The sequence below is a fragment of the Calidris pugnax genome, unplaced genomic scaffold, assembly GCF_001431845.1.
Source record: "Calidris pugnax isolate Ruff unplaced genomic scaffold, ASM143184v1 scaffold89, whole genome shotgun sequence".
Lineage (NCBI taxonomy): Eukaryota > Metazoa > Chordata > Aves > Charadriiformes > Scolopacidae > Calidris > Calidris pugnax.
Window position 1 is genome coordinate 1,798,477 of NW_015090865.1, and position 25,234 is coordinate 1,823,710.

The 25,234-nt window shown below is 37.3% G+C and overlaps 1 protein-coding gene across 2 annotated transcripts in view; it reads right to left on the bottom strand.

Annotated features, from left to right (window-relative positions):
- Positions 1 to 4,609: 4,609 nt before the first annotated feature.
- TIAL1 (TIA1 cytotoxic granule-associated RNA binding protein-like 1) overlaps positions 4,610 to 25,234 on the bottom strand; it is a 21,013-nt gene continuing 388 nt past the window's right edge. The window contains exons 2-12 of one of the 2 annotated variants that reach the window (XM_014945285.1): positions 18,830 to 18,926; positions 15,613 to 15,711; positions 15,261 to 15,315; positions 14,863 to 14,950; positions 12,885 to 12,960; positions 9,511 to 9,619; positions 9,129 to 9,224; positions 8,958 to 9,042; positions 8,544 to 8,667; positions 7,927 to 8,066; positions 4,610 to 6,923 (exon numbers count right to left, since the gene is read on the bottom strand). In XM_014945285.1, coding sequence (XP_014800771.1) covers positions 6,806 to 6,923; positions 7,927 to 8,066; positions 8,544 to 8,667; positions 8,958 to 9,042; positions 9,129 to 9,224; positions 9,511 to 9,619; positions 12,885 to 12,960; positions 14,863 to 14,950; positions 15,261 to 15,315; positions 15,613 to 15,711; positions 18,830 to 18,926 — 1,087 coding nt within the window. In that variant the 3' untranslated portion in view covers positions 4,610 to 6,805. Of the gene's footprint in view, positions 6,924 to 7,926; positions 8,067 to 8,543; positions 8,668 to 8,957; positions 9,043 to 9,128; positions 9,225 to 9,510; positions 9,620 to 12,884; positions 12,961 to 14,862; positions 14,951 to 15,260; positions 15,316 to 15,612; positions 15,763 to 18,829; positions 18,927 to 25,234 lie in introns of both variants that reach the window. The other variant, XM_014945284.1, reaches the window with a different exon arrangement.

A 25,234-nucleotide genomic window follows, 5' to 3' on the forward strand; every position in this document is an offset into this window, starting at 1 on the left:
GGGGGGGGGGGGCAGTAAAGAAATCTCAGTTTTTATGAATTATGTCCAGTCTGGTACAAACCTGAAGACAAAGGTACTTAACACACGCTTTGAACATCCACATGTGTATATAGTAAAACATGCACAGAGTACAGAAGTCAAAGATTTTTGCAATACAGAGGAACATTAAAAACAGCATCTGAGGTCAGTGTTTCTGCTAAGAACCAGGTGCAAATGCAACACGTTGGCTCCTTGTGCATGGAAAGCAAATACAACTCTGTTGACTAGAAACATACATAGTTAAGTGAGAAACACAGCAAAATAGGGTATGAAACCTGAGAGAACTGTAGCATTAACAATAACTGAATCACAAACCACAATTTAGGTATTCATATGTATATTCTACAATGAAAATAGTGATGAAGGAACGTCTGTTTCTACAGCCTCAGTAAACTAAGATTTGGACATACCTGGATACATGTAACGAGACTGCATCCTGCCTTCCTTTCATTTAAAAATTATACAGATAGAAAGAAAAGAAAAAAAAAAAGGGAGACTCTGGTAATACCTTTCAGTAAGATTTTGCTCTGGAACCATTTCAATGAGATGTCAGTTTTCTCACCTCTGCAGCTTGTCAGATACTTGTTGCTAGAGGCTGTGACCTTGTAAAAAAAAAGGTTAAAGCATAACACAGCACACTTTGCCAAATTGCCATGGGTACATCTTGGAGGACAGGTTCTACATTGTTTCTTAAAAGGCCATAAAGCAAAAAGATGCTGGAAGGAATGCTCTCAGGAGTCAATGTGAACACAGCATCACCTCGTATACAGTTACACTTCTGCAACGATGTCTTGTTATAGGCACGCTGCAAGTTTATAGTGATTTGCTCACTTCTGAAAATGTCCCTTTTAAGCGATCTGAGAGGCACTTCATGGACTTTCATATCCTTATTCCATGAAATACATAACTCCAGGTAGGAGGCAAGATTCATCTATGCATAGTATCCTAGAAACACTCATATTTGATATTTAGTCGCAAACACAACAGAGATTTCTCCTACAAAACCACAGCATATACCTGTAAATGAAAGAAGCCTGAATTCAAAGATACCAAGAGTTCAGAAAATAATGTCGGACCTCAGCCTCCTCTGAGTATTTGCAAATGTACAGGGCAGATTTATTCCCTACAGAAAACAAGCTTTGCACTTCAAACCAAACAAGCAGCAAGGCATAAATGTTTCCAGCACTGGACTGTACAGCAGCGATCCGGCACGGCAGCTGTAGTGTGTAAACGGCAGCTCCAAGAGGTTGGCTCCATCTTTACGGTCCCAGGTGGATTCATGAAGCCTCCTTGTGCTTCCAGGTGCAAGGACAACTCACGTAGAAGTGGTTCTACAAAGGTATGTTGCAAAATTAAACGGTCCTTTTAATAACTAAGAGGGTTATTCTCCCTGCAGTCAGTACCCGAGTTGGGAGATCTGAACCAAGCAATAAATTGTATCAATTGCCCTTTCCCATCACGCTTGATAACCCAACATTAAAAGAAACAAATCATTTGCGGAATGAAAAAGATCTGCTTTGTTGAAAGGACCAAAGAAACCACACAGAACATTTTTCATCTAACAGCACCCTAATAATAATTCTCCGTTTATTAAGGTCAAAGAACCAGCTACTCAAATGGAGGATGGCGGCTTTTCATCATCACCCGTGACATTTAAACTTCCACAGAGTTGGCTCTACTAAGTCAATTTCCATCAAGGAAATTTGAGCATTATTCAGTGTTTCATGTGGTAACTTGTGATTCTTATTCAGTTCCTACCCATCCCTGTGCTAGAAAGTACACGTTTAGAGAACGGGAAGACAGTCAACAAGCCAATGTGGGCATCTCAAACTACTTCAATTATACAAACAGAAGGGTCAATACAGGCCAACAACAGAACGCCAAGCCAAGAGGTCTAAATTCAGCAAAGGTCTACAAATTTAGATGCTTAATGCAATTTGCTTTTCGAATTTTTCTTGATTTATTTAGTCCTAGCATCCTAGCTCGGCTGTTTTCTCAGGCACCAAACAGAAAATGGCCAAAGGTTATGTGTTTTCTATTTTTGTAATTTTAAAGCAACATTATTCTAAGCAAGGAGATAAAGCAAGTTGGTGTCTGAATGATCACAATCCTTCAGATACTGCTGCGGTATCTGCATAAACCTGTCATGACTTTAAAGATGTTTGACAACATGACTTGGCACTGATGCTGCTGCACCATGCTCACTAGTCTGGTGTGAGTACCACCTCGTCTCACCATCTTCCCCTCTCCTCCTCCTCCTCCCTTCCCTGCAGGTGGCTGGGAAAGACAACTGCCACGGATCTGGGATCAGGGAGAACCTGGGTTCATGCAGAGAGTGACTGAGCCTTTGTTTTCACAGGGAAATACTCAAATGCTATCAGCCACCACTACAGAAAAGTCAGCTTACACTGAATTCAGGCCCTGACACGACTCCATTCAGTGTTTTGCTTCTAAAGAAATACCATCTCTGCACCTCTGATGTCTCACTGACAGCTTGAATACTCAGATACAAGGTAAAGCAATGTTTCTTCCCCCAGTGTATCAGGAATTCTTTAACAACCAAGAAGACTCCAATCAGCTTTAATCAAAGCACGAGCAGCTGTGTATTTAAGCAAGAATAACTTGTATTCAAATAATCATTACTGATGTCAAATTAACTTTCTGAGTCATTACCCTTTAAATGTCAGTGAGCAGAGCACTTTGTTCACATCCACAGTCTAGATCAGCACACAGCCCCAGAAAGATGACAGAATCGGTGTTCAATCATCAACATAAAGTCCCGTTTCTTTTTAAAGTACAACATACAGTAAAAACATTTCAGCATTTTCTTTGATTTGAAGTGCTGGTAAAGGTGTAGGGGGATTTGATCCATGCGCTACTGAAAAGCACAAGTATCCTCTTAATTTATTTTTTTTAAACAATCAACTGGATTCAGGCAAGTTGGCTGAAATGAAACACGACAAAGACCCTCCCAGCAGCTATTGAGCTTTTTATGAACAGAAACGTTATTACACAGTAAAAACCTTCAATCTACCGATGCTGAACAAGCACCACATATGATCAGATATTACAGCAGCAATCTGGATCCCAAACGGTCTCTATACACAATAATTCAAGTTAGAACAAAGCAGTTCTTTACAAACCCCATCCATGTTTTTTTTTCTGAAGTATGCTGAATAAAAGATTGCCTGTACCTTGCAATGTAAGAACAGTGCAACAAAATCTTTTATTGCTGACCAGGAAACAGTTCCACGTGATTAAAACAAAGACTTGTGCCCTTGTTCAAAAACAGTCAGGTAATTAATAAGTATCAGACACTAATCATGTCCATACAGTTTAAGTCTGCTTCCTTGTGTACAAACACAAGAAGAACAAATCACTAATTTTCTACAAAACTAAGCCTTATTCACTGTGAGACTTTTTTGGTGAGTGAGATGAAGGAAATGGTTCCGATCCAGTGAATAACTGTCTCATGAAGTGATCTCAGTAAGGAAGATGGTTCTACAGGGAGAGTATGTCTGAAAATACTGTTAACAAATATACACAAGGAGGCAGGACTGATGAAAAGCTACATGTAACCTTAGATTTACAACCTTACTACCGCAACTCTGCAAAATACAAAAAGGTTTTGTATGAAAAGACTTCAAATCAAACATCTTTTACACGATTGCAAGTGCATAGTTTACAAGTTCAGCCTCGTACGCCTGTCGCCAGTTTGACAGCAGAGAGGGACAAGGTTCTGAAGGATGACAATACAGGATAAGCCCTTTATCATGTTTCGCTTTTATTGAACATCTTCTGCAAACGCAGATTACAACCTTGCTCCAGGTTGCCCGCATCAATTTAAGCCATGATAGATCAATACCTTTTGAAATCCAAATCCTAGCAGTAAGGGGTTAGGTAGTGGTTGGTGTCTGGAGTTAGACAAATTACACCCGTGTAACAGTCACTCTGGAAAGCAGTAACGGTGCAAGAGGCTCTTTGGTGCCAAAAAACTGTCAGGGATGCATTTACGAACGCTACTGAGTAGAAAGCAACCCAAATTACAACTCCTCCTCGCAGTGCTAGAGAAACACTAAAGGACACTGGAGACTCCCGTTATCTTGAGCAGTCTGTGAAGAAATATCACCATTAAAGAAAAAGCTGTATAAAAATCCATGACAACAAATGAGAAAGTATATCCTATCGTCCATCCTGAAATACAGGTCAGGTACGGCCCAGCTCTACAGCAGGCATATTAAATAATCAGATTTAAGGTGATCTCCACATCGAGACCTGAAAGATCACTGCCTTAATCTTACACCCATTTCCATGGGCGTTTATGTGGCAATGTACTTGTATCATCTACATCTTCAGTAGCGCCTAAAGAACACACTGCTTACAGACCAGCATGCATCCAGGACACAGTTGTATGTCAAATGCCTAAAATTATGTAGAAACCCCAGATTTCAAGTTAAGACTAAGAAATCCTAAAGTAACTTGCAATTCATATATCTACTCACTGGTGATTATTTTTTTAAACCAGGTTAAGTGTAACAAAAACGCAGACTTGTGACTTTTTTTTTTTTTCCCCAAACTACAATGTATAGGCCGATCCTCGCGTAGATATACACATATATACAAAATTTATAGAAAAACCTAAAATCCTGTAGCCAAGATCCCTAACACTACGTATACCATAAAGGAGAAACAGAGATAAAGGGCAGATTCTGTCATCACAAGCACTTCTGGTTCCACACTAACTTCAGTCGTTATTGCATGCATTAGGTGCCCAGAGGGACAAGCATCTCTGGGGACAGCTGAGCCACTGACTAAGCTGCTCTCCCCAGTATCTCTCGCTTCCAACCTGATCTAAAATTCAAGGTACTATTTAGCACGTCAAGTAGAAGAGGAGGAACAAAACCTCACGTGATTTGCTACAGCATTAGGTGGAATTATTTGCACGACCTGGCTGGGTTGAACAAAAACGGCAAGTTTCCATTTCAAACTCTATTCTAACTCGCAACACCTGCACGGTAAGAAACAGAAAAGGTAAAAATATGCAGCTGCTCAGACACTCGTTTAGAACTATCATCTCTAAAATCAATCTGTTTCTTTTAAAATGCAAGTTTGCTTCACTGAACTATCACTGCAAATCCTACTTTTTTTTTTTTTTTCCTTTTAAATTGTGCCTGCCTCAGTGTATTTCAGGATACAGCTGAAACACGTGCACCCCCTGGCTGTCACGGGTAAGACACAGTACTTATATCTAACTTACATTCATTTTCAACTTCAAATTTATTGAGGCAGTTTATATCAATGTATCCATAAAATAATTCAGAAATAACCCAAGTATACCATTTAAACATCTTCATGATTTATCCATTTACACACTCAGTACACAAACAACCCAGCCTCTGTACAGGTTCATCACATGCAAACCACCCATAAAGACAAAAACTTTAATTAAAAATAAGTCACAACTCAGTGTACTGTTTCAACTGCATCTCCATTTACCAAATGGCACATTGAATAGTCTCTAAAATAAGATGTTTTTAACAATCTTGTTAAAAAATTCTTGGGCAAAATATTTCTAGACTTAAAAAACATCAAGATTTTTCAAAACACTCAAGATACTATACAACTTATAATAACCTTGAAATAGGTTTACAAGGTTGTTAACCAAGGTATTTACATACCAAATAATGTAAAGCAAAAAATTCGTATTTCTAATGACAAAAAGGTGATGCATTTAAGATTTATGAAATTAAAATTAAGGCTCTTTGTTATAGTTCTTTATGTAACTTTACATAATAGCCAACTTTGGAAATGTCAGTCTTGCACATTCTTGTCAATCTACTGCATTTCAAACAGTAGAGTATATTAAGTATTACTTTGAATAATTACATTGCTACTTCTAGGTTTGAGCATGCTTTTGAAACACTGTAATTATGAAATATTTACAATTTGTAGCCTTCAAACTTTATGTAAAAGCACAAGTATGACTGTCTGATTTGAATACAAACAACATACTTGCAAAAACGTTTTTACTTCTCAAAATTAAATGCAAATTACTACAGTCTTAGTAAGCAAACCAGCTCTGAAAAGTTTTAATGTGTGCCTGAATGTGGACAGTAAAAGTTATGTGAAATTACTCAGACAGTACTGTTTTTCATGTCAGACTGAGCTATTCTTTGTATCAGACTGTTTTCTTTAAGCGTGTAGAAAAATTAATATATTTTTAAAAAATTCTTCCAAGACCTACATACACTTTCTGAGCTATGCCCACAAGTTCCTTGAAAAATCAATACTGTCTAGCAGGTTGGAACGATTGGTCCACAGTTTATTTCAGGATGTGTGTTCAACTAAAATCAACTTGCTGTTTTTCAACGTCATTTCTCTTAAAAAGCACAGTGATATAAAACACTGAAGACAGAACACAAAAAAAAATAATGGAATGGTAACCTAAAGATCAAATTCATTAGCCATTTCTCCTACTATATCAAAATTTGTAGTCAGAATTGTCTTTATTGACTTTATTTTTAATTTTTGTACACAAAGAAAAACATGTTCGTATCCATCATGAACAAAAACTTAAAAAGGCAGAACTAGAAGACATTTGTGTCCTTCACCAAAGCAAAGCTGTGCTAAAGGTTCCAAACATTTCCATTTTTAAAATAAATATTTTCTTTTTTTTTTTTTTTTCATTGTCTACATTCCAGTCTTCAGAATGTCACTGGAAACTGCAGCCTATCATGAAATACACACTTTTAAACAGAGTCCCAGCTCACTGCGTTTGGTAGCTTGCCATACCATATCCAGCTTGGTTAGGTATTACAGGAGCACCTTGTCCCTGGGCTGGCTGAGCACCAAATCCACCCATCCAGGCAGCAGATGGAGATTGGCTTCAAAAGAAACAGGATGGTTAATTAAAAAAAAAAAAAGAAAAAGAAAAATAATCAAAATAATCATGCAAGGTACTCAAGTTATTTACAAGGGAACAGACTAAAAAAGAGAACATAAAAACATACTCCCTACACTATTATTAATACCAAAACCCAACAATTTCTTCTTCAACAGACTAAAAAAAAATAACATAAAAACATACTCCCTACACTATTAATACCAAAACCCAACAATTTCTTCTTCTCTTTAATGAGTAATACAGGTTAAGTGCTACAACATGTGATTCCTGAAAATATCATAAGCTTTTTAAGAACAAAAAAAAGCCCCACAAACTTTGAGTACTAGTTGCACGGGACAACCACCTCCAAAGGCACATACATACGCAGGAGGCTTTAAGTCACCATCAGTGATGCAGAAATGCAAAAAATTCCCACTGCCAAACTGGTATGAATAGCTGTGACAGGTTTATCAAGGCTTAATATGTTTAATTGGCAAGAGATAATGAAGAATTAGGTAAACAAATAAGTCATATTATAAGAATGTTCAAACAAGAAGGTGTCATGAAGACTTCAGTCTTCAAGAGAGCAAGTGTTAGAAGCCCACCCAAATTCTAGCACTGTCAGTACGTGGTTCCTTCTCCCCAGGGTATGACCCCTTTAGGTAAATACCTGAGCTCCAAGACTCAGATTCTCCAGTATTCCCTGCCTCAAATCACAATCCAGAAAATTTTTAGATATCAGACCAAGACCACCATCCAAAACGCTACCCCAGAAGGTGGTCTTTGTGCCTTTGGTCTCAAAACACCCCCACACATAAAATGCGTGATGGAGTACAGGTCAGAGCTACTCACCCCCTGGTTTGGTCCATGGAAATCTTTAAACATGAGCTTTAAGCACATAAGAGTCCACCTAAGGCTTGAAACCTCGGGCAATCTTTGAACCAAAAGAGCCTGAAACTCAGATATAACATTCTTGGAATAGTCTAAAAAAAAGAGCTACTCACTCTACTCCAAAACCCTGTTGATTCCATGCTTGGCCATACATTCCATACGATGGTACTTGCCACCCGTTAGCCATATATTGCCCATACTGCTGTGGATTTCCATATACTTGGCTCCATTGCCCCCACTGACTGTAATCCACCTAAGGAGAGAATAATTTGTAGTATTTCAGGTTCTAGAGATGGATTAAGTTTCTTTTGTGCTGCTGAAGGCAACATTTTTGGCAGTACCAATCACAGGGCTAAAATGAGCAATAATGAGATCAGTAAAATAAGACATCACTGTGACTTAATGAGATCCTTGTACTGAAAAATGCATTTGTGTTCGAAATACTATGGAATATTTAGTTGGACAGTCACCTAGTCTGCAGTTAGGGAACTAGCAAGAATCAGCGTTACCTCAAAGTTTCTCCCTATCTTGAATCATATCCAGGAGACAGTAACAGACACTCCATCAAAATCACTAGCCCAATTTGATGAACAACTGGAACATAACTGAGACAGAACATGGAATTTCATAAGAACTCTACTACAAAACTTAGCGGTTAGAGCTGGGAAGGCATGAAAGGTATATACACAATTGCTTCCGTAATACAATGAAAAGGTTAAAAAGCAGTTACCTGTTGGAAGTTTTTAGTCATATCAGGGGATTCTTTACCCCAATAACATTTAACAACATGTCCTTCAATTGTGGTTCCGTTAACTGAAACAATTGCATGTGCTGCACTTTCATGGGTTGAAAATCTAAAGAATGTAAAAACAAATTAACGTTATACTTTGTAGCACTTTCACCTGATTGTTAAAAACCAGTAACTCCATACATACAGGAAATCCAGAGAAAAAGACCTGCTTTCACAGATACTCATCTTCTTTGGTAAAAAGATTGGTGGGCACTTTTATAAGTTCCAAATTTTTCTATGAACATACGGTGACAGCTTTTATGTATCAGCAGAAGTTCAAGCAAGTGATATTACAGAACGATGAAACATTACTACACAAACAAAACCACACATTTTAATCTTCTTTGTCCATACCTGACAAATGAGTAACCTTTTTCGGGAAACACCCGTATTTCCATAATCTGTCCAAATGGCGAAAAAGTCTGTCTCATAAGTTGATCTACAACATACAAGGTTTTTGAATTAGTAACTATCTTGGTACCCAAAAAGCATCAATAATAATAAAAGCAACAAACCAAATCTTACCTGTTAGCCCAGAGGCAATTCCTCCGCAGTACACAGTACAATTTTTTGGACTTGACTGATTTACTACATCTTCAAATCTCAATTGTTTTGTGTTATCTGTAAAAAGAAAAGGCCATTTTTAAGCAGCAGGTTAACAGTAACCATAGGGTCCCAGACACTTACCTCGCACACAGGTATCAGTTCAACATCCAACAAACACATTCAATATTTTATGACAGACTGGTAGTGCCACCGCTACATTGATACCAAAAAAATATACCAAAAAAATCTATTCTTTAAGATCTGGAAATCAAGCTAGATATATAATTAAGTAACATGATTTTAGCAACAGCAGTGATAAGCAGGAGAGCAAATGCAACACAGCATTCCATGAAGGCCTTACTTTCTTGTGTACTTTTGGGGGCTGGTGGTTTCCGTGTCGCCCAATTAGTTCTGATCTGGCGGCCTCCCAACCACTGGCCTCCCATGTGTACAATAGCGTTTTCTGCATCCTAGAGAGATTAAAATAAAGATTATTATAAAATATCCAAATAAGAAGTACAAATCCAAATAAGTACATACAAGTCTACTTCTAGGAAAGAAAATTCTGTTGACAAAACCAGTAATGGTACTAAAAAGACTACGGAATTCTGAACAACCACAGCAAGCAGTGAAAATTGAAGTAACGTGAAGCCAATCAGAGAAGGGCCTCACGTGATTTGGGAAAACCTTCCTCCCACTCCCTGTTTTCTCCACACAGGTTAGAAGCCAACGACAATCATACATACACTACCTTTACACAACAGGCATCTGTATTGGAATATTTGAAGGCTGCCCAAAGAAGTACAAAGGTCATACAGATGCAAGAAGCAGCTACTGAAATAAAACTACTACAATTTTAATTGTTAAAAAAAAAAATCAAATTATTTTGTCAATTGACTGTATTAAAAATACAATACACAAAGGCATATTTAAAGTAACAGATGAAGACTCAGGAAAGACTTTTTAATTACTGAGAAACTTCTCAGGTGTAACCCAAGCAAGGCTTATACCATGCTGTACGTGTTTGCAAAATACATTCTATAATAAGATCCAAATGTGTTTTTTCAGAATCTTAATATGCACTCAACAAGCCAAGTTTAGGTAGAAAAATCCTAAGTTCTGGGAAAGCTGAATGGTAGTTACTACGCAACTAATGCTGAGATACAAATGGATTGAGCATCTAAGTTTTCTTTTATTTATTGTTTGCAAACACCCCCCGGCCCATCCCATCCTCTCTCCTGCCCTCTGGAGGCACACAGTGTGTGGCTGAGCACAGCCTGCTTTGGAAGCTCTCGAAATATTCAAGTCATTGTATGAACACACACAGACAAGAGTCCATGGCTTAACCTCTCATCTCGAGCATCAATTAGAAGACAATCTTTAAGTTTACATCATAAGTGGAAACATCTAGTAAGGAAGGGATAAGTTTGCTAACACTCAAAAAAGGCAATTTTTCCCCCTAATTGCTTTTAAATAGTATGTATGTTTGAAATGCTTTTCCAAGAGCACAAAGTTTAAGAACAAAAACACGAAGCCCAAGGGAGAGAGAGAACACAGGGACAAGTGAAAGGCGAGCAGCTCGCTGGAAGCCTTCAGAGCAAGGCAGGACAATGCTGTAACACACTCAATGAAAACGCCAAGCCCAAGGGAGAGAGAGAACATAGGGACAAGTGAAAGGTGAACAGCTCGCTGGAAGCCTTCAGTGCAAGGCAGGACAATGCTGTAACACACTCAAACACTAAACACTCAGGACCTTGATCCTCCTAAGTCTTAAATACAGAGAGTGCTCATTTTGAAGGCAATACATAAATACAAGAAAGGAATTATTAAAGATGACCAATAAGAAAAAAACCCAACCAAACACTAAAACCCAAAACCAAACCACCAGACAGTAAAAATCCCCCAACTTATTCAAGTACCCTTGGCCCCAAAACATGATGATTAAGTTACAAACTGACTAGGAAAGGAAACTAGCTCTAATGAATCCTGCTGCCAGTCTTGAGGATCATAGCCATGACAAAAACAGAACTGAACCCACACCATAACTGGTCCAGTTCCATGTAGGAGCTTCATGTTCTCATAACTGCGGTGGGTAATGAAGGCCTCAGGCTGGAGTACCTGAGCTTTGGGACTGTATCTCAGACTCCCAAATCTAGCAGGATGGCAATAAATTCTGAAAAATGGGCCTTAAACTACCAGCTCAGGATGGTGGTGCCATAACCCTGGAGGTGCAGCTGCTGTCTGAATGACCAGCAATCAGGACATACATTTTAGAAGTACTTTTTAGTATTACATTTAGAATTCACCCATTATTTTTGCCGAATGAATACAGATTTTAAATTGGGAGCTTTTATAGCTCAGTCTTAAAAGAACCCAGTAACTTGCATTCCACATGACTGCTATAACATTTCCCCTACAGTCAGAGGAACCAAACACAAGCCCATGATAAGGCAAGAGGGGTAACAAGGCAATAAGACATCTCTTCCTCTTGTGTATTTGAGCTGCAACACAAAATAAATGAAGTGTAAGTGGAAAACAACCCTAAATCAAGGCATTTAACTGTAGTATCTTATGGCATTTGTAAATCTGAGGAAAAGAAATTCCAACTTTTTCCTCTGATTGAGATTCAGTTCCAGATAACTGGTACAGAAGATGAGTCTTGACATATAGGACTTCCGACCACACAAACAGCCTTATATGTCTAAAAGCCTTGACTGTTAGATTCAGCACCAGATAACTGGTACAGAAAATGAGTCTTGACATGTAGGACTTCTGACCACACAGCCTTATATGTCTAAAAGCCTTGACTGTGTGTTTTTCCTATGCAAAATATTTAAGAAAATTGTTTACAGTTCCCCCATGTTGTCCTAAATGTACATTTAAACACATACAGCTCAATTTTCCAATTCATTTTCACAAATTCCTTATGCTGTCAAACATTTAACTTCCAAATTACCAAGAATAGTTTGCTGAGTCAATCATTGTGCTATAAATGGTAGGGCATAGCATTACTTTTTAAATGATTTTTATCAGTAGTAGAGTGATTAAATTCTACAAATAACATCTTTAATACCTGTATCAGAAAGCGGTACTAGTCACTTGTTGGAATCATTTTTTCCCAAGCATAGATAACAGACCCATCGTAGATTTCACGATGTTCTACCAACTCAAGCAAAGGACCACCCAAGAGCTTTACGGAGACGCAGAGCTCCAGGAAATAAATCCAACCATAATTAAGAGTGGTTGGGTTAGGTCCCCAGAAAGACTGAGCTTTGGCGTGGACCAAACCCCACCGCAGAGGGTGGCACTGCATTTTTTGAGGGCTGAGGGCTCCAAGACACCCTTTCACAGGGGGTCCTACCTTAACACAGAGAACCACAGTGGACCTGGGGTGGTGCTTCAGCCAAGAGACTCAAAATGCTACTGATGGGACCAGTGTTTCCACAGACTAAGCTGAACTACCCTAAATGCACCCAAATGAGCCTTCTAAGCTCAGGAATCTTCCTACACAACGTTCTCCAACCCTTCTTCACCATGCTCTCATGGCATCTCTGCCACCTGAACTGTTTCAACCTTTAACCATAAGTAACAGAAGTAAATTTGTCCCGTACAGGCAAATTTGTTTCCCTTGGGAACATCTGATATATAGTAAATACATCAACAGAGGCAAAACCAGAGGCAAAACCAGAAGTGGAAAACACACAATTATTTTAAATCTACATTGTGGTTACTCACCAGTTTGTTATAAAAAGATACAAAACCATAGCCTTTTGACTTTCCAGTTGCCATATCTTTAACTACCCGTGCGTCCCTGTGAAAAGAAGCACAGCTATATGAGGGTAATATTAATAACCTGCAAAATAAAAACTAAAAGGAACCACACACACTGTATTGTGAGCATAATTTTTTCTTATAAATTCAGTTAGCCCTAAAACTACAGTCATTCCTGAACTCTCCCTATTGCTTCGTTACCTGTTAGAAAAAAGCAGTAGGACAAAAAAAATAACATGTAATAAACATGCAACCTATCCACATAACCTATACTGGCTAAAACTAGAATGTTCAAATTTGAAGTATAAGAGAAACAAAGTTTCCTTTTCTAATAGTCTATTGGCTAGGGTCCTCTAAGGTTTACTCTTCTATAAATTACTGTAACAATTCTATCTAATTTACCATGCATTTTCTAAATAGTTAAATGTCTTCTGCCTAGTGATACAAAATATATGAAATATTAAAAAATCGAAAAAGAGGAAAAAATAGGAATTAAAAGGCATACATGGCCTGTTAACAGATTTCTTTATTTTTCTCGGTCAATTCTCTACCATCATTTTGGAGTTTGGGTAGCTGTAAATTTTGAAAAATTGACATTTTCAGAAATTTAAGAAAGGAGAATAAAACTAACAACAATGCTAAGCACACCAGTACGAAAACAACAAATTTACACAGAAATTTTAGTGAGTAAGTTAAAATGATTGGAAATATAGAACTGCACTGAATATAGAATGTTAAAATGTAAATACTAAAATATGTATATATAAATAATGTATAATAAGAATAAATAGAAATGAGAAAAAATCTACAACTGAGTTCCAGTGTGCACAGTTCCTTGCAGTTAGCCTTCAAGATCCTGTCCATTCTTATGAGCAATTCTGCAAAATAACCAGAATGCTATTACTTTTAATTGTGACTTGGACTTTAGAAAAACTGCAGGTCTCAGGTATAAATATAGATCGAGAAACAGAAACCTGAATTATTCTCTTTAAATTGATTTTTAAAACAGTACTACTTACCACATAAAGAGACAAAAAGCAAAGTAAACAAAATAGCAGAGGTAAGAAATAAGATTTATGATTCATTTAAAAATATGCGTACAGAACAAGAGAAAAATAAGAATTTTGTTCTTAGAAATATATTCCTGTAAAGTAGTACAAAAACGTTCATGTGCAACTTTGAAAGTTTTTTTATAAACTGATAGAATATTAACAGACTATTTTTGTAGCAGTACTCTTAAGGACATACATACTTTAGCACTCACAAGGATTTGTGTAATGTTAAATACGTTTAATTAAAACACCAGGTGATTTAGTATCACCTGAATTATCTATGAGAAGTTTAAAGAAACGTTCTCTTAACTGGTAGAAATGTGCACATATTGTAAATCCACCATTCCCTCATTTAAATATTATTATCTTAATTCATCCCCTGTTATCATCCAAAAAAAGCAGATTTCATTCTTGTAAGTATAAGCTTTTTTCAGAACGTTCCCAAGTTATTCAACCAGCTGCTTCGTTAAATGATATTCTAATTGCCCAGTTTTCTATCCTGCCTGTAAACACAGTCTGAACGCACACAAAATATACTGGGGATGCAACATACACCAGTTGTCAAGTCACTACTCTGTACACATTCTGAACAACAAAAAGTCACACTTAGGAGCAGTAATTAAATTTTAATAAGAAGTTGAAGGACATCAGCATATGAATTAGGTTAAAAGCACATTGCTTTCAGCAAAACCAGAGCACAATTACATTATTGTATTTACAATCACGATACTGAGATGAAACAACCACCCCTCTTTACTGCCCACCCAACATCAGGAAATTAACATCAGAAAAATTATCTAAAAAGATAATAAATAACATTTCAACTCAGAAACAAATTATCACTGTCCTATTTTCTAACAGATATTGGAAATGTTTATTATGATACTTACGATATTTTACCAAAAGGAGCAAATGCTGACTTGATGTCTTCTGTTGTTATTTCTGGACTTAAATCCCCAACGAACACATGGAAGTGATCTGAAAATAAATAATTTACTAATCAAATATTTAACTGCTATCTAAAATTTCAACTCCTGAGAAAGTGATGCTCTGCACACAGCACTGGGAACCAGGAACGCCCAGGATTCCATTGGATGAGCAGCAGCAATTTAATCTGTCCACTCCAGTTTCCCCAGTTGCAAAGCAGAAACAGAAGAATTAGTTTGCAAAATTCTATTAAACACAAGATGGGAAGGAGAAAAGTTATGTTTAAATGTATTTATGATAAGTTATTACCACGTTGTGAAGTATTTGCGTAGAAGTGATACCATGGCGTTACTTTACTTACTGGATGTATCTTTTTTCTGGCTACTTGGTGTTGTTGCCCAGTTTACTTTGACCTCCTGAAAATAAGTATAAGATTTAGTATAAATTCACAAAATTCTTACACTTTATAAGTTCATTCAAGGGTGGGTTACAACTGTCAATGTTTACATATCATTCAATGTCATAGTTAGAAAATCACAAATGGTAAGTTTCCTAAACAAGACTTACTTTTAAAAATTAGTATTTTAAAAATATTATTGTAACAATACTTAACATTGGTAAACATCTGCAACAACATGAACACCCCACAGTTATTAATATTTTTACACAAATCTACATTCCTTAAGTGTAAGATTACAATGTAAGCAACTTACCTTTCCCAAAATTTTTCTCCCATTCATAGCAGCTAATGCAGCAGCTGCATCTCTGTGTTCATAAAATTCCACAAAGCAATAAGGGTCATTGCTTGTATGCTGCAAAACAGAAAATCCAACAGAAGAGTTGACCCTTCTGCTATCGGGTTGCTGAGAAGAAAATCCAGGAAAATATATTACTTATAGCTAGAAACTTTAAGAATGATTTGCATTAGATTTATGAAATAGCCTTTGACATTACACTTAAATGCAAGGGTTATTAAGATGGACCTTTTATTAAAGGTCTAGCAATTTCTGAAGTGTAGTTGACTTCGTATGAGGGCTCCGTACTCTAAATTTACTAAACTAAAAACAATTTAAGTACCAGAAAAGTGATCTGCAGACCGGATGGAAGTCAGGGAAAAAGGGGAAGAACAGAGAGAAGAACAAAAACATCTTCTGCCTCATATATATACTCAAAGCTTGAAAGGTTTGTTCCACAAATACATTTGTGCCAGTTTTCTCTCTCCTCCTACTTAAGAAGTCTTTTTTCAGTCTGAAAATAGCTAGTGGACAGCAACCTAAAAGTTGCACAGTCTCAAGTGAAAAATGTTATACCCAGCGACTGGGAAACATCCCTTTAAAAAGACTCAAAATAGTTTGACTGAGGGAAAAAAAAAAGATATTAATTGATTGCTTGTTACTCTGTTAATTCACGGCTTATAAACTGTTTTGGTAGGATGGCCTATCAAATCAGCTTTAAAAACACTAACAAATAAAGCTCACTGAAATATTAAATATATCAGAGTATTAAGTGCAAAGAACATAGAAGTTTTCAGAAAAGTTGACAGAGTGGAAGTGATGATTAGAATGCCAGCTGTAATATTGGATTTAATCTGTCTAAAAGATGTAATGAATTTAAAAACTAGAGTCTTACACCAAAATACCTACATTTACTAATCTGCATATACCTGGACCAAAAGATGATAAACACTAATATTAAATTAAACGAATTATTTCTTGCCTGGACAGGGAAGGGTCTAGCACATAAAGAAACTGCTCTGGCATCAGTATTCCTGAATATCAACCTCCCCCAGTGTCTGGAAGAGCACAGTTCTAACAGAAATTAGGAATAGGCCTTTACCAATATTACTGTTTAAGTTCTGAATATTCATACACGCTTATACGGACAAAGAAATTCTAATTCTGTCTTGTAAAACTGGATTGTACATCTGCAGACATGGTTCTGTCTACAGCTGAACAAGGGAAGCTATCAAGATCTCATAGCTGAACTGATCACAAGGCCTTTATATACCTAAAATAATCATGTGGTCTGAAGTCATCCTTCTGAACACTGTCAGTACGAGGAGTCTTTAACTGATGCAAAATGAACAGATGAGAAAAAAATACCTGAGATCATAAAAAAGAGTTGAAGTCACAACAGCCACGAAGTGCTCTAAAAGAAATTCGCTCTAGATGCCCCAAAACAGTTAAGTTTTAACTCACCCCTCTCCCCATACTGCTTCCCTGCTGCAATAGAAACAATATTTGGGAAACCCATTTAAGGCCTTAGAAGATTTAGATTTTAGATTGTGGGTAGGTCTGTTTTAGCACTAAGAACTTGTCTGAACATGAGAAAAACCTCTCAATGGACAGGTAAGAACCACTTTGGTGTAAGTCAGTGCCTATGAGAAGTCCACAGTGCAGTGATGAGAAGGATGGGGAGCAACAGGTACTGGGATGGTTAAAATCACTGCAGCTGCTGCCAGCTCCAGCAGGGAATCCAACCTGCACTTGGTGACTGCTGGGTGACAGGTGCTGAGGTCACCTCCCCACGACTGAATATAGCTGCAAGCAGCTTTTTGTTTATCTACTTATTTCATAAAGACGTCTCACTTGTTAGTTCTACAGTTACAGAAAAATCTTAAAACCACAAAGCCTAAATGAAGGTAAAAGGAGTGATGGAACTTTTCCTCTGGTTCTCAAGAAATCAAACTGATGCCAACAGCTCTCAATCAGCCCAAGGCTGGACCAGTACCTTACTCCTGCAGAGCATTTGACAATCAAAACTGTTTCTTCAGAGAAAAATTAACAACTGTGCTCTGTTATCCCTCTGTTTAGTTACCTTCCCTCAATAAACCTATAGAAAATGTAGCAGAGCTCTTATCTTCACTGAAAAGTTTTCATGAAACACCACAAGGGAAATTACTAGTTGAGACAAAGATAAGAGTGATTAACCAAGCATCAGGTAGATAACAAGCAACTAAAGCCTCCCAAAAAGCAGTGTATAACGTTGAAAGGAAAAAAACAACCACAGAGGAGCTACTAGTAGTGTCCCTGAAGAAGTCTGGTCGCAAGACTTGCCATTTAATACTTTCACTAACAGCCTTGACAAAAAAATAGTGTGGCTGTTCTCAGGAAATCTGTAATTACAAGTTAGTAGGAAGCATAAGAAGTAGTAAAAAGTAGAAAGAGGATACAGAAAAAGAGAGTTGAAGACTCAAAGTCTAAACCTAGCAGAAGTTCTGATTAGTCCCTGCCTGCTCCAAGTTTATAAATGCTGAAGGAAGGAAAAATACCAGGGAGTGAGAAGTTGCCTAGGAAGTGACAACATCCCAGAAATAGCTACCAACTCTGAATGTATCAGAGTATTTACAAGGGAAGAGAAGAAAGTATTAATACTTACCAACACTTTGTACAAAGACCTTATCTGGAATACTATGGAAATTTTGTCACTTTGTTTCAAGAAAAAAATTAATTTAAGAACAGACAGGTGCAGACAAGAGCTATTTGCACTGGCACACAAAGGGCTCAGGGAGAGAAAAACTCATTTTGAAGGATTTTTTTACTTTTCATCCATAGCGAAGAAGCATTTATTCGAGAGGGAAAAGAATTACTGAGGCTCATGTTCAAATAAAATGGAAAATGTACAAAATAGCCATGAATAACACTTGAAACAATAAGGTTTCTGATCATCAGAACAATGTGGTTCTAAAAAGACAGGAATAATAATAATTCCACTTAAATAAAGTGGAATCTCATCATTGGCTGGTAAAAAGGTAAAAGTACAGAACAACAAGTCTCTTCTGCGAAGTCATCCCCAAAGCCAAATGCAGTCAACCTAAAAAAACCCACTACCAGTAGTGTCAAAAGAAGCCCCCAATTCTATTAATTTTGCACAACTTTATCCCAAGTTACACAATATTTGCTACCCCCCCCCAGATGTGGAAGGTCTTACCTCTGTTATCATTTTACAGCTTTTGCATGGTCCAATCTGGCTGAACAACTGAAGTATAAGAACTTCAGTCACATCTCTGGAGAGGTTTCCTACATAGCTACACAAGGAAACAAAAAAACCAATATTTTAAAACAGAAATTTTCATCTTTCCAAATGTTATTACGATTTTAAAGTCTTAAATGACTACAAAAAATCTCCCTTTAAATATCCCAGGTACCTTAAAGACAGTATTTACAAATTATTTCGTGATACAGTTTTATTGCAGCACTCAAGCGGTTTCTAATATAAAGTTGGCCAAACAACTGAGAACACGAAGCTTGATTCAGACATAATATTGGACACCAACATCTAGTGCCAGTCATTTCTTTGGCAGAGAAATGTCAAAAGCAGGAAGAACACGGCTCAAGAATGTTGGGGAGAACAAGCAACCAACCGGGCAATGAAGTTTTAAGTTTCTCTTCCCACTGAGCATCTAATCAAGGCTATTTCTGAATTTGGGTACGAACCCACATCTAAATCCCATGAGTTCAGCAGTAGGAATTCAGACAGGAATGGTGCTGCCTTGCAAGCAACCAACACAATTTTTCTGTTTTCCTGAACATTTGGAAAACCAGCCCACTCACCGACAAGCAACGCAATTTATGCAGCTTTATGCCATAGGAATCTATCTCAACAGCTACCACCTCTGTAAAACTCCCCCAAATTCTGGCAGTCTTATTTTAATATTGCCCATACTTCCTGAATTTTTTTTTATTCATAGAACTATGGAACTAATTCCAAGTTTTGAGATACCTATGAAGTTTAGACAGAGTCCTAGACTTATCCAGATGGCCAGAAATCCAATAATACAGTGTTAGAACTACTTCTAGATACCTTGCTACATTTTACACTCACAAAAAGTAAAACCAGGTCACAGAGCTGGATGAGAAAGAGCCGTGCATGCAAAACCCAAATCTTTAAAAAAAAAAGTGACTAATTTGTAATCACATTGTAAACAAAGCGATCAGCTAAAAGAAGGGCTTGTCACAGCAACAGAACTCAAATTATCAGGGACATTCGCTAACTTTACAAATAAGCCTGTCAACACAAAGTACTCAAATGCAACCACTAACACAAGCAGAATTTCTGTGATTTAGCTGTTGAAATAATACACATTTTATTCATTTGACTCTGACCTGTAACAGAATGTCATAATAGGGTAAACTAAAGTCAGCCTGAGCTGTTAATACACTTCAGCAAACAGAAATGTGAACCAGCATTTCTCTGTCTATGCATAAGCCAAATTCTTTTTAGCACAGAATTTCAGTGCACACTTTTGCTTAATGGGCTTCCCTGTAATATTCTGAAAAGCTATTTCTGTGTTTGACAACTGGACTTTCCTCCAGCTTCAGTAACATTAAAATGGACACTAGTTGTTTCCATCTGAACACCACACAAGGCATTTAACAGATTTATGTTTATGTTGAAAGAACAAGGACAACTATGAAACAGCTTTGCATTGCCTCAGTCAGGACTTAAATGCTACAAGATCCAGAGGGAGTTTCTTATGTATCACAACACCCGAATATAGGAACATCCATTAAAAGCTTTCATGGACTCATTACTTTCTTACTAAACACATATGAATTAATAGAAGTCATTAATAGAAGATATATTCGCAGCCTGTATTGTTATGAAGCATTTCAGTAAAGAAGTTAAAAACTGCAGAACTCTGTGAGACCCATTACAGGTCCTGCAACACGCCCATCTCACTGGCTTTGCCATTCTCTCTTCTGAAAACTTTGCAGTTAAACATTTATCTACACCTTCTCTCTGAAACCCTAACTAAATTTTTGTTAATCATTCACCAAGATTAAATTGTAAATCACTAATAGTTTTAAATGGAAATATTAACCTTTGCAGATACTACTAAAATCAGATGGAAAATATAATTACCAGTAGGAATTCCCACATAAAGTGTCAGTGCTGCCATGAACTTATTGGTACTTGTTTGTGTGTTGTAGAACTGCATTAGTTAACACCATGCCTTAACAGCACACTGATATAAGCACCTATAAGGTAGCACTGACAGAAAATTAAACAAAGTGAAGTCCTATTAATGTTATTTATTTCTACTGCAAAACCAGATACAGTAAGGAGTACAACTAACACTCTAGAAAACCAAAATCTCAGCTTCTTCTGCATAATATTAGTATGTATTTTGGAAATGCAAGAACTCTGAAAATCAACCTGAAGAATTCCTCTTGGTCTGATTAAAAAAGCCAGAAACGGCCATTCCTTAGAAATCTATTCAACTAAGGCAAGATAAATTACATGAACTGCTACAAGAGATACTGGGTGGATTTCCAGTACCACTATCTCTTCATTGAGATAGTTGTGAGCAAGAACATTGCCTCATAAATTTTAGCTATGAAACGGGTTGACTCTTCATAAAAATCAGCAGCGTAATTCTGGACTGCCTGATTGCTAGATTCAAATGGGATGTAAAGTCCTAGTGGTCCATTAATTATCTAAATGTATACGATAAATACTGCCTTGATGTGCAATATTACCATCATCAGAAGGCATTAATACCTTTCACAAGCTGGTAACACTTGAGTAATACACACGCTGAGAACACTTCACAATAAAAGGTTCATGTAACAAGGGCAACATCCACAGAGACCCAAATCTCTTGAACTGCACATGAAATAGGGGAATACAAACCTCTACACATTTGAAACAGCACACTAGAAAAATCAGACTTGATGGCTACTTTCATGTCTGTAAGTAAAGCAGGTTGCAGTAACATCAGCTCCTTCAGTACAGTTAAAGATGACTTAAAAAAACCACACGAGCAAACATCTTCAGTGTAAAATGTTTGAATATTGGATAACTACGGAAAGAAATTTATTCAACACATTAGGAACAGAAACCTTACCTTTCTGGAAACACAAACCTTTCTGAGCTGATGCTAATCACCTGCCACACCACCAGCCTATTGGGGCACCCAGTTCTCCCCTTTCTAGCTCTACTTACACATCATATAACATAATATAGTATTTTCTATTCTCCCCTATGAAATCAAAATCAGCAGAACCACAGCTAAAGATAAGACATGGGTTTTTATGCGCTACCACACAGTACTTCAATCTTTGTTTTGTTGCATTTAAGACATACTATAGAAACTTTTTAAAAATTATAAAAATCCAACAGAGAAGCAGCACTTACTATACTTTTATAGGCTGTTGTCTCGATTAACATGACAGGGCAGCAAAGGTTGTGGCTTTTTGCACATGGGCAAGAGTGTTTGTTCCCTTCTGCAAGTTTGAAGCACTTCAATATCAATTAATAAGCACATAGAAAAAAAAACCTCAACCCCAAACCATATATATATCCCCTGATACAAATTTCAATACATTACACTTTTGAATGCTGCTGACAACACAAAAAATAAGAAACTGCATTTGAAATTCCAAGATCTTATAAAATTATCTAAAGAATAGAAGAAGAACATATCAAAGTAATGAATTTTAGAAACTAACTCTTTGGCCTGAACGAGAAAAAAAAAAAAATCTTCTTTGTGAAGGTAAAGAGGCTTTTGTTGTATCCTGGGCAGGTAAGGAAGAAAGTGACATTTACAGCCACTACTTTTAGATCCACAAAACTCCCCTACATACTACTTGGAGGAAAGAATAAGTATGTTTTCCCACAGACAACATGCAAGAAATGGCAGATTCCATATTTAAATGAAGAAAATATGATAAGCAATAAAGGAACTGATGTGGTGAAAAGCCCATAGAAATTCTAGTAGCATCTCTGCCCCGTGCTAGTGGGGATAAAACATCACCAAGAAAAACCCACTCTGAAGACTCCACTAACAGACAAAATTCCTCTACAAGGGAACTGAACTGAAGTGTAAGAGAAGAGAACCCAGCTCCCGGTTCACAGCTTGAAATCTGACTTCTGCACCCCATCCAAATTCCACCACGCTCAGAATACACCAGGCTAATGATATAACAACTTGCAGGTATTCAGTGACTGCTCACAAAGTTTTTTCTAACCATTAATAAGAAGAACACACAAATTTGGAACTTTTCTTCCAGTTATCAGCGGGGGCTGATAACATTAGCAACACGTTAAGTTTCTGATAGCTTAGTTTCCACTTTAAAGTAGAAAATGGACTTTGATACAGCTTGTGATGGAAGGACATCCTACAGTACTCACAGAAAACAAAGCTTTCAAGTGTTCTATAAAAAAATAAATGCAGAAACCCACAGCTCATTTTAGGACCAGCTGGAAAATTACATGTTGTGAATTTTCTCAATCACGTCTGAACCGAGGGGGTGACAAATCCTACAAAAAGGCCTCCCTTTCTCAAATTATCTTCAAATTGTTTAGAGCAATAGGGAAAACTTTTTGGCAGAAAATACTGAATGTTACTCTTCACATTTCTATAAAGGCCTACGAGTTACGAAATGTGAGAAATAAAAAAGCAAATGGTGTCTGTTTGCTATATTAAGCCTCAGAAAATATTTTGAATTCTTAAGAGGTTCATGACTGACCTATCATGACTGAAAACAACACAACAGACCTGTAAATACTGCAAATAGAAACAATTATTATTCCTGAGATATTTAAGATGGGCGTAAGTGTTAGGTGAGCAGTGGTTAGGGAGGTTTTCCTTCTTGTAATTAAATAAAAATTGTTTGCAAGTATTTAAAAGGAAAAGTCTTTCCTAACCTACAGGTTTAGTTTTTATTTCCTAAAGGAATAAATGAAATGAAATACCAAAGACATTCATAAAGTGTCACTTAAACTATCAACCAAGAGCTTATGTATGTGGTCAAATCACTACAGAAACATTTGTTCTTCACCAACACCACCCCCCCCCGCCTCCTGTAAAAACAAACAAACAAAAACAAACAAGCAGTTCAACTTACAATATTACTGGTTATTCTCGGGGGCCAGTGAGTTTTATTTATATGAGTGATAACTGCTGGACGTGAAAAGTGTTAACCAGGATAATAATCCTTAAAGTGCAACTTCTGAATTTAAAGATAAAATAGGGACAAGAAAGACACATACGGAATGCTACAGCAAAGTTTTTGTGTTCTATGAGAAAAACCTTCAAATAACTACATGAAAGTAACCCTACATGACTTGACTGTGGTTACTACAAAACTACTAGGAAACAAATGTATATGTTGTTTATTAGTTTGACAAATTAAACAGAGAGTCACATGGATGCAATAAAACATTCTGGGCAGCTGCAGAGATGCTAATTCAGACATCTTAGAACAAATCTAATACTTTCCTTGCCAGTGACTACGGGCTAAGTCAGGTCATCGATGGATGCATTAGTAAGAACCCTCCATTTGTTAGCAGTAAAAGAACATTTTAAAACTTAGTCTAGATCCAGCACTTAATTAGAAAAGAAGGAGCCGATTGGGAAGAGATGAACCTTGAAAACAAAACTGAGTAAAATGCTCTGCAACTTTGCCCTTTTCCCTCCTCTCCCACCTCGAAAACTACATCCACTATCAGGGCCAAGCAAACTCAGACCACTCTGGTAGTCAACACAAAAAGTACCTGAGATATGCTTATTTAAACTATGCATCTCAGGGAGCAAGGACTAAGTAAGAACTTATACTACACCATAAACAAGTTAAAAGAACTTTTGCAGACACAGGAAGGAGAAAAAACACAAATTCCCTTGAAAAGCCTTAAATGCCAAGTCATCATTTTGGTAGTGGAAACAAAATTCAGAGATATTTTATTCTCTTTAAGTAGTTTCTTTAAAGGGGCCTTCAATCCAAATTATCTTGAAAGCCTTTCTGAAGGCTATTACTACTGTCCCAAACCCTAAATAGATAAGGATTTCATTTCCACTGACTTAAGCTGAGTTTCTCCTACGGAGAGCCTGAACACTGGACTGTTCATGCAGGACATAAAAACATCCTTTGGCAACTGGGAACTGAAAATCTATGAACTAATTAAAATAATCAACAGCAAAATTATACGCTCTCAAGCGCCTAACCACACATGCTACACCACCACCCCCTCGTATAAGCCAACAGGACAAAGAAAACTCATCAAAACCATACCTGCAGAGTTCAAAAGAACTCAACACAAACCAAAAAAAAAGAAAAAAAAGCTCAAATTTATATTTTTAAACAGAAAACAGATGACAGCCACCAAGTGATTAAAGAGACACCGCCAACATACAGTTATTTCTTTTGCCAGGGCCCAAGAGACGGCTCCGCTCTAAAATACCGGAGAGAGAAGGGATTTTTTTTCCCTCCTGCCCGCCCCCCCCCATCCCACCCACCGCAGGGAGAGCACAAAGAACTTTCCTAAGGCCGGGAAGGGGACGGGAGGCCCGGCCCCGGCACAGCCCCGGCCCCGACGACCGGGCACCGGGGG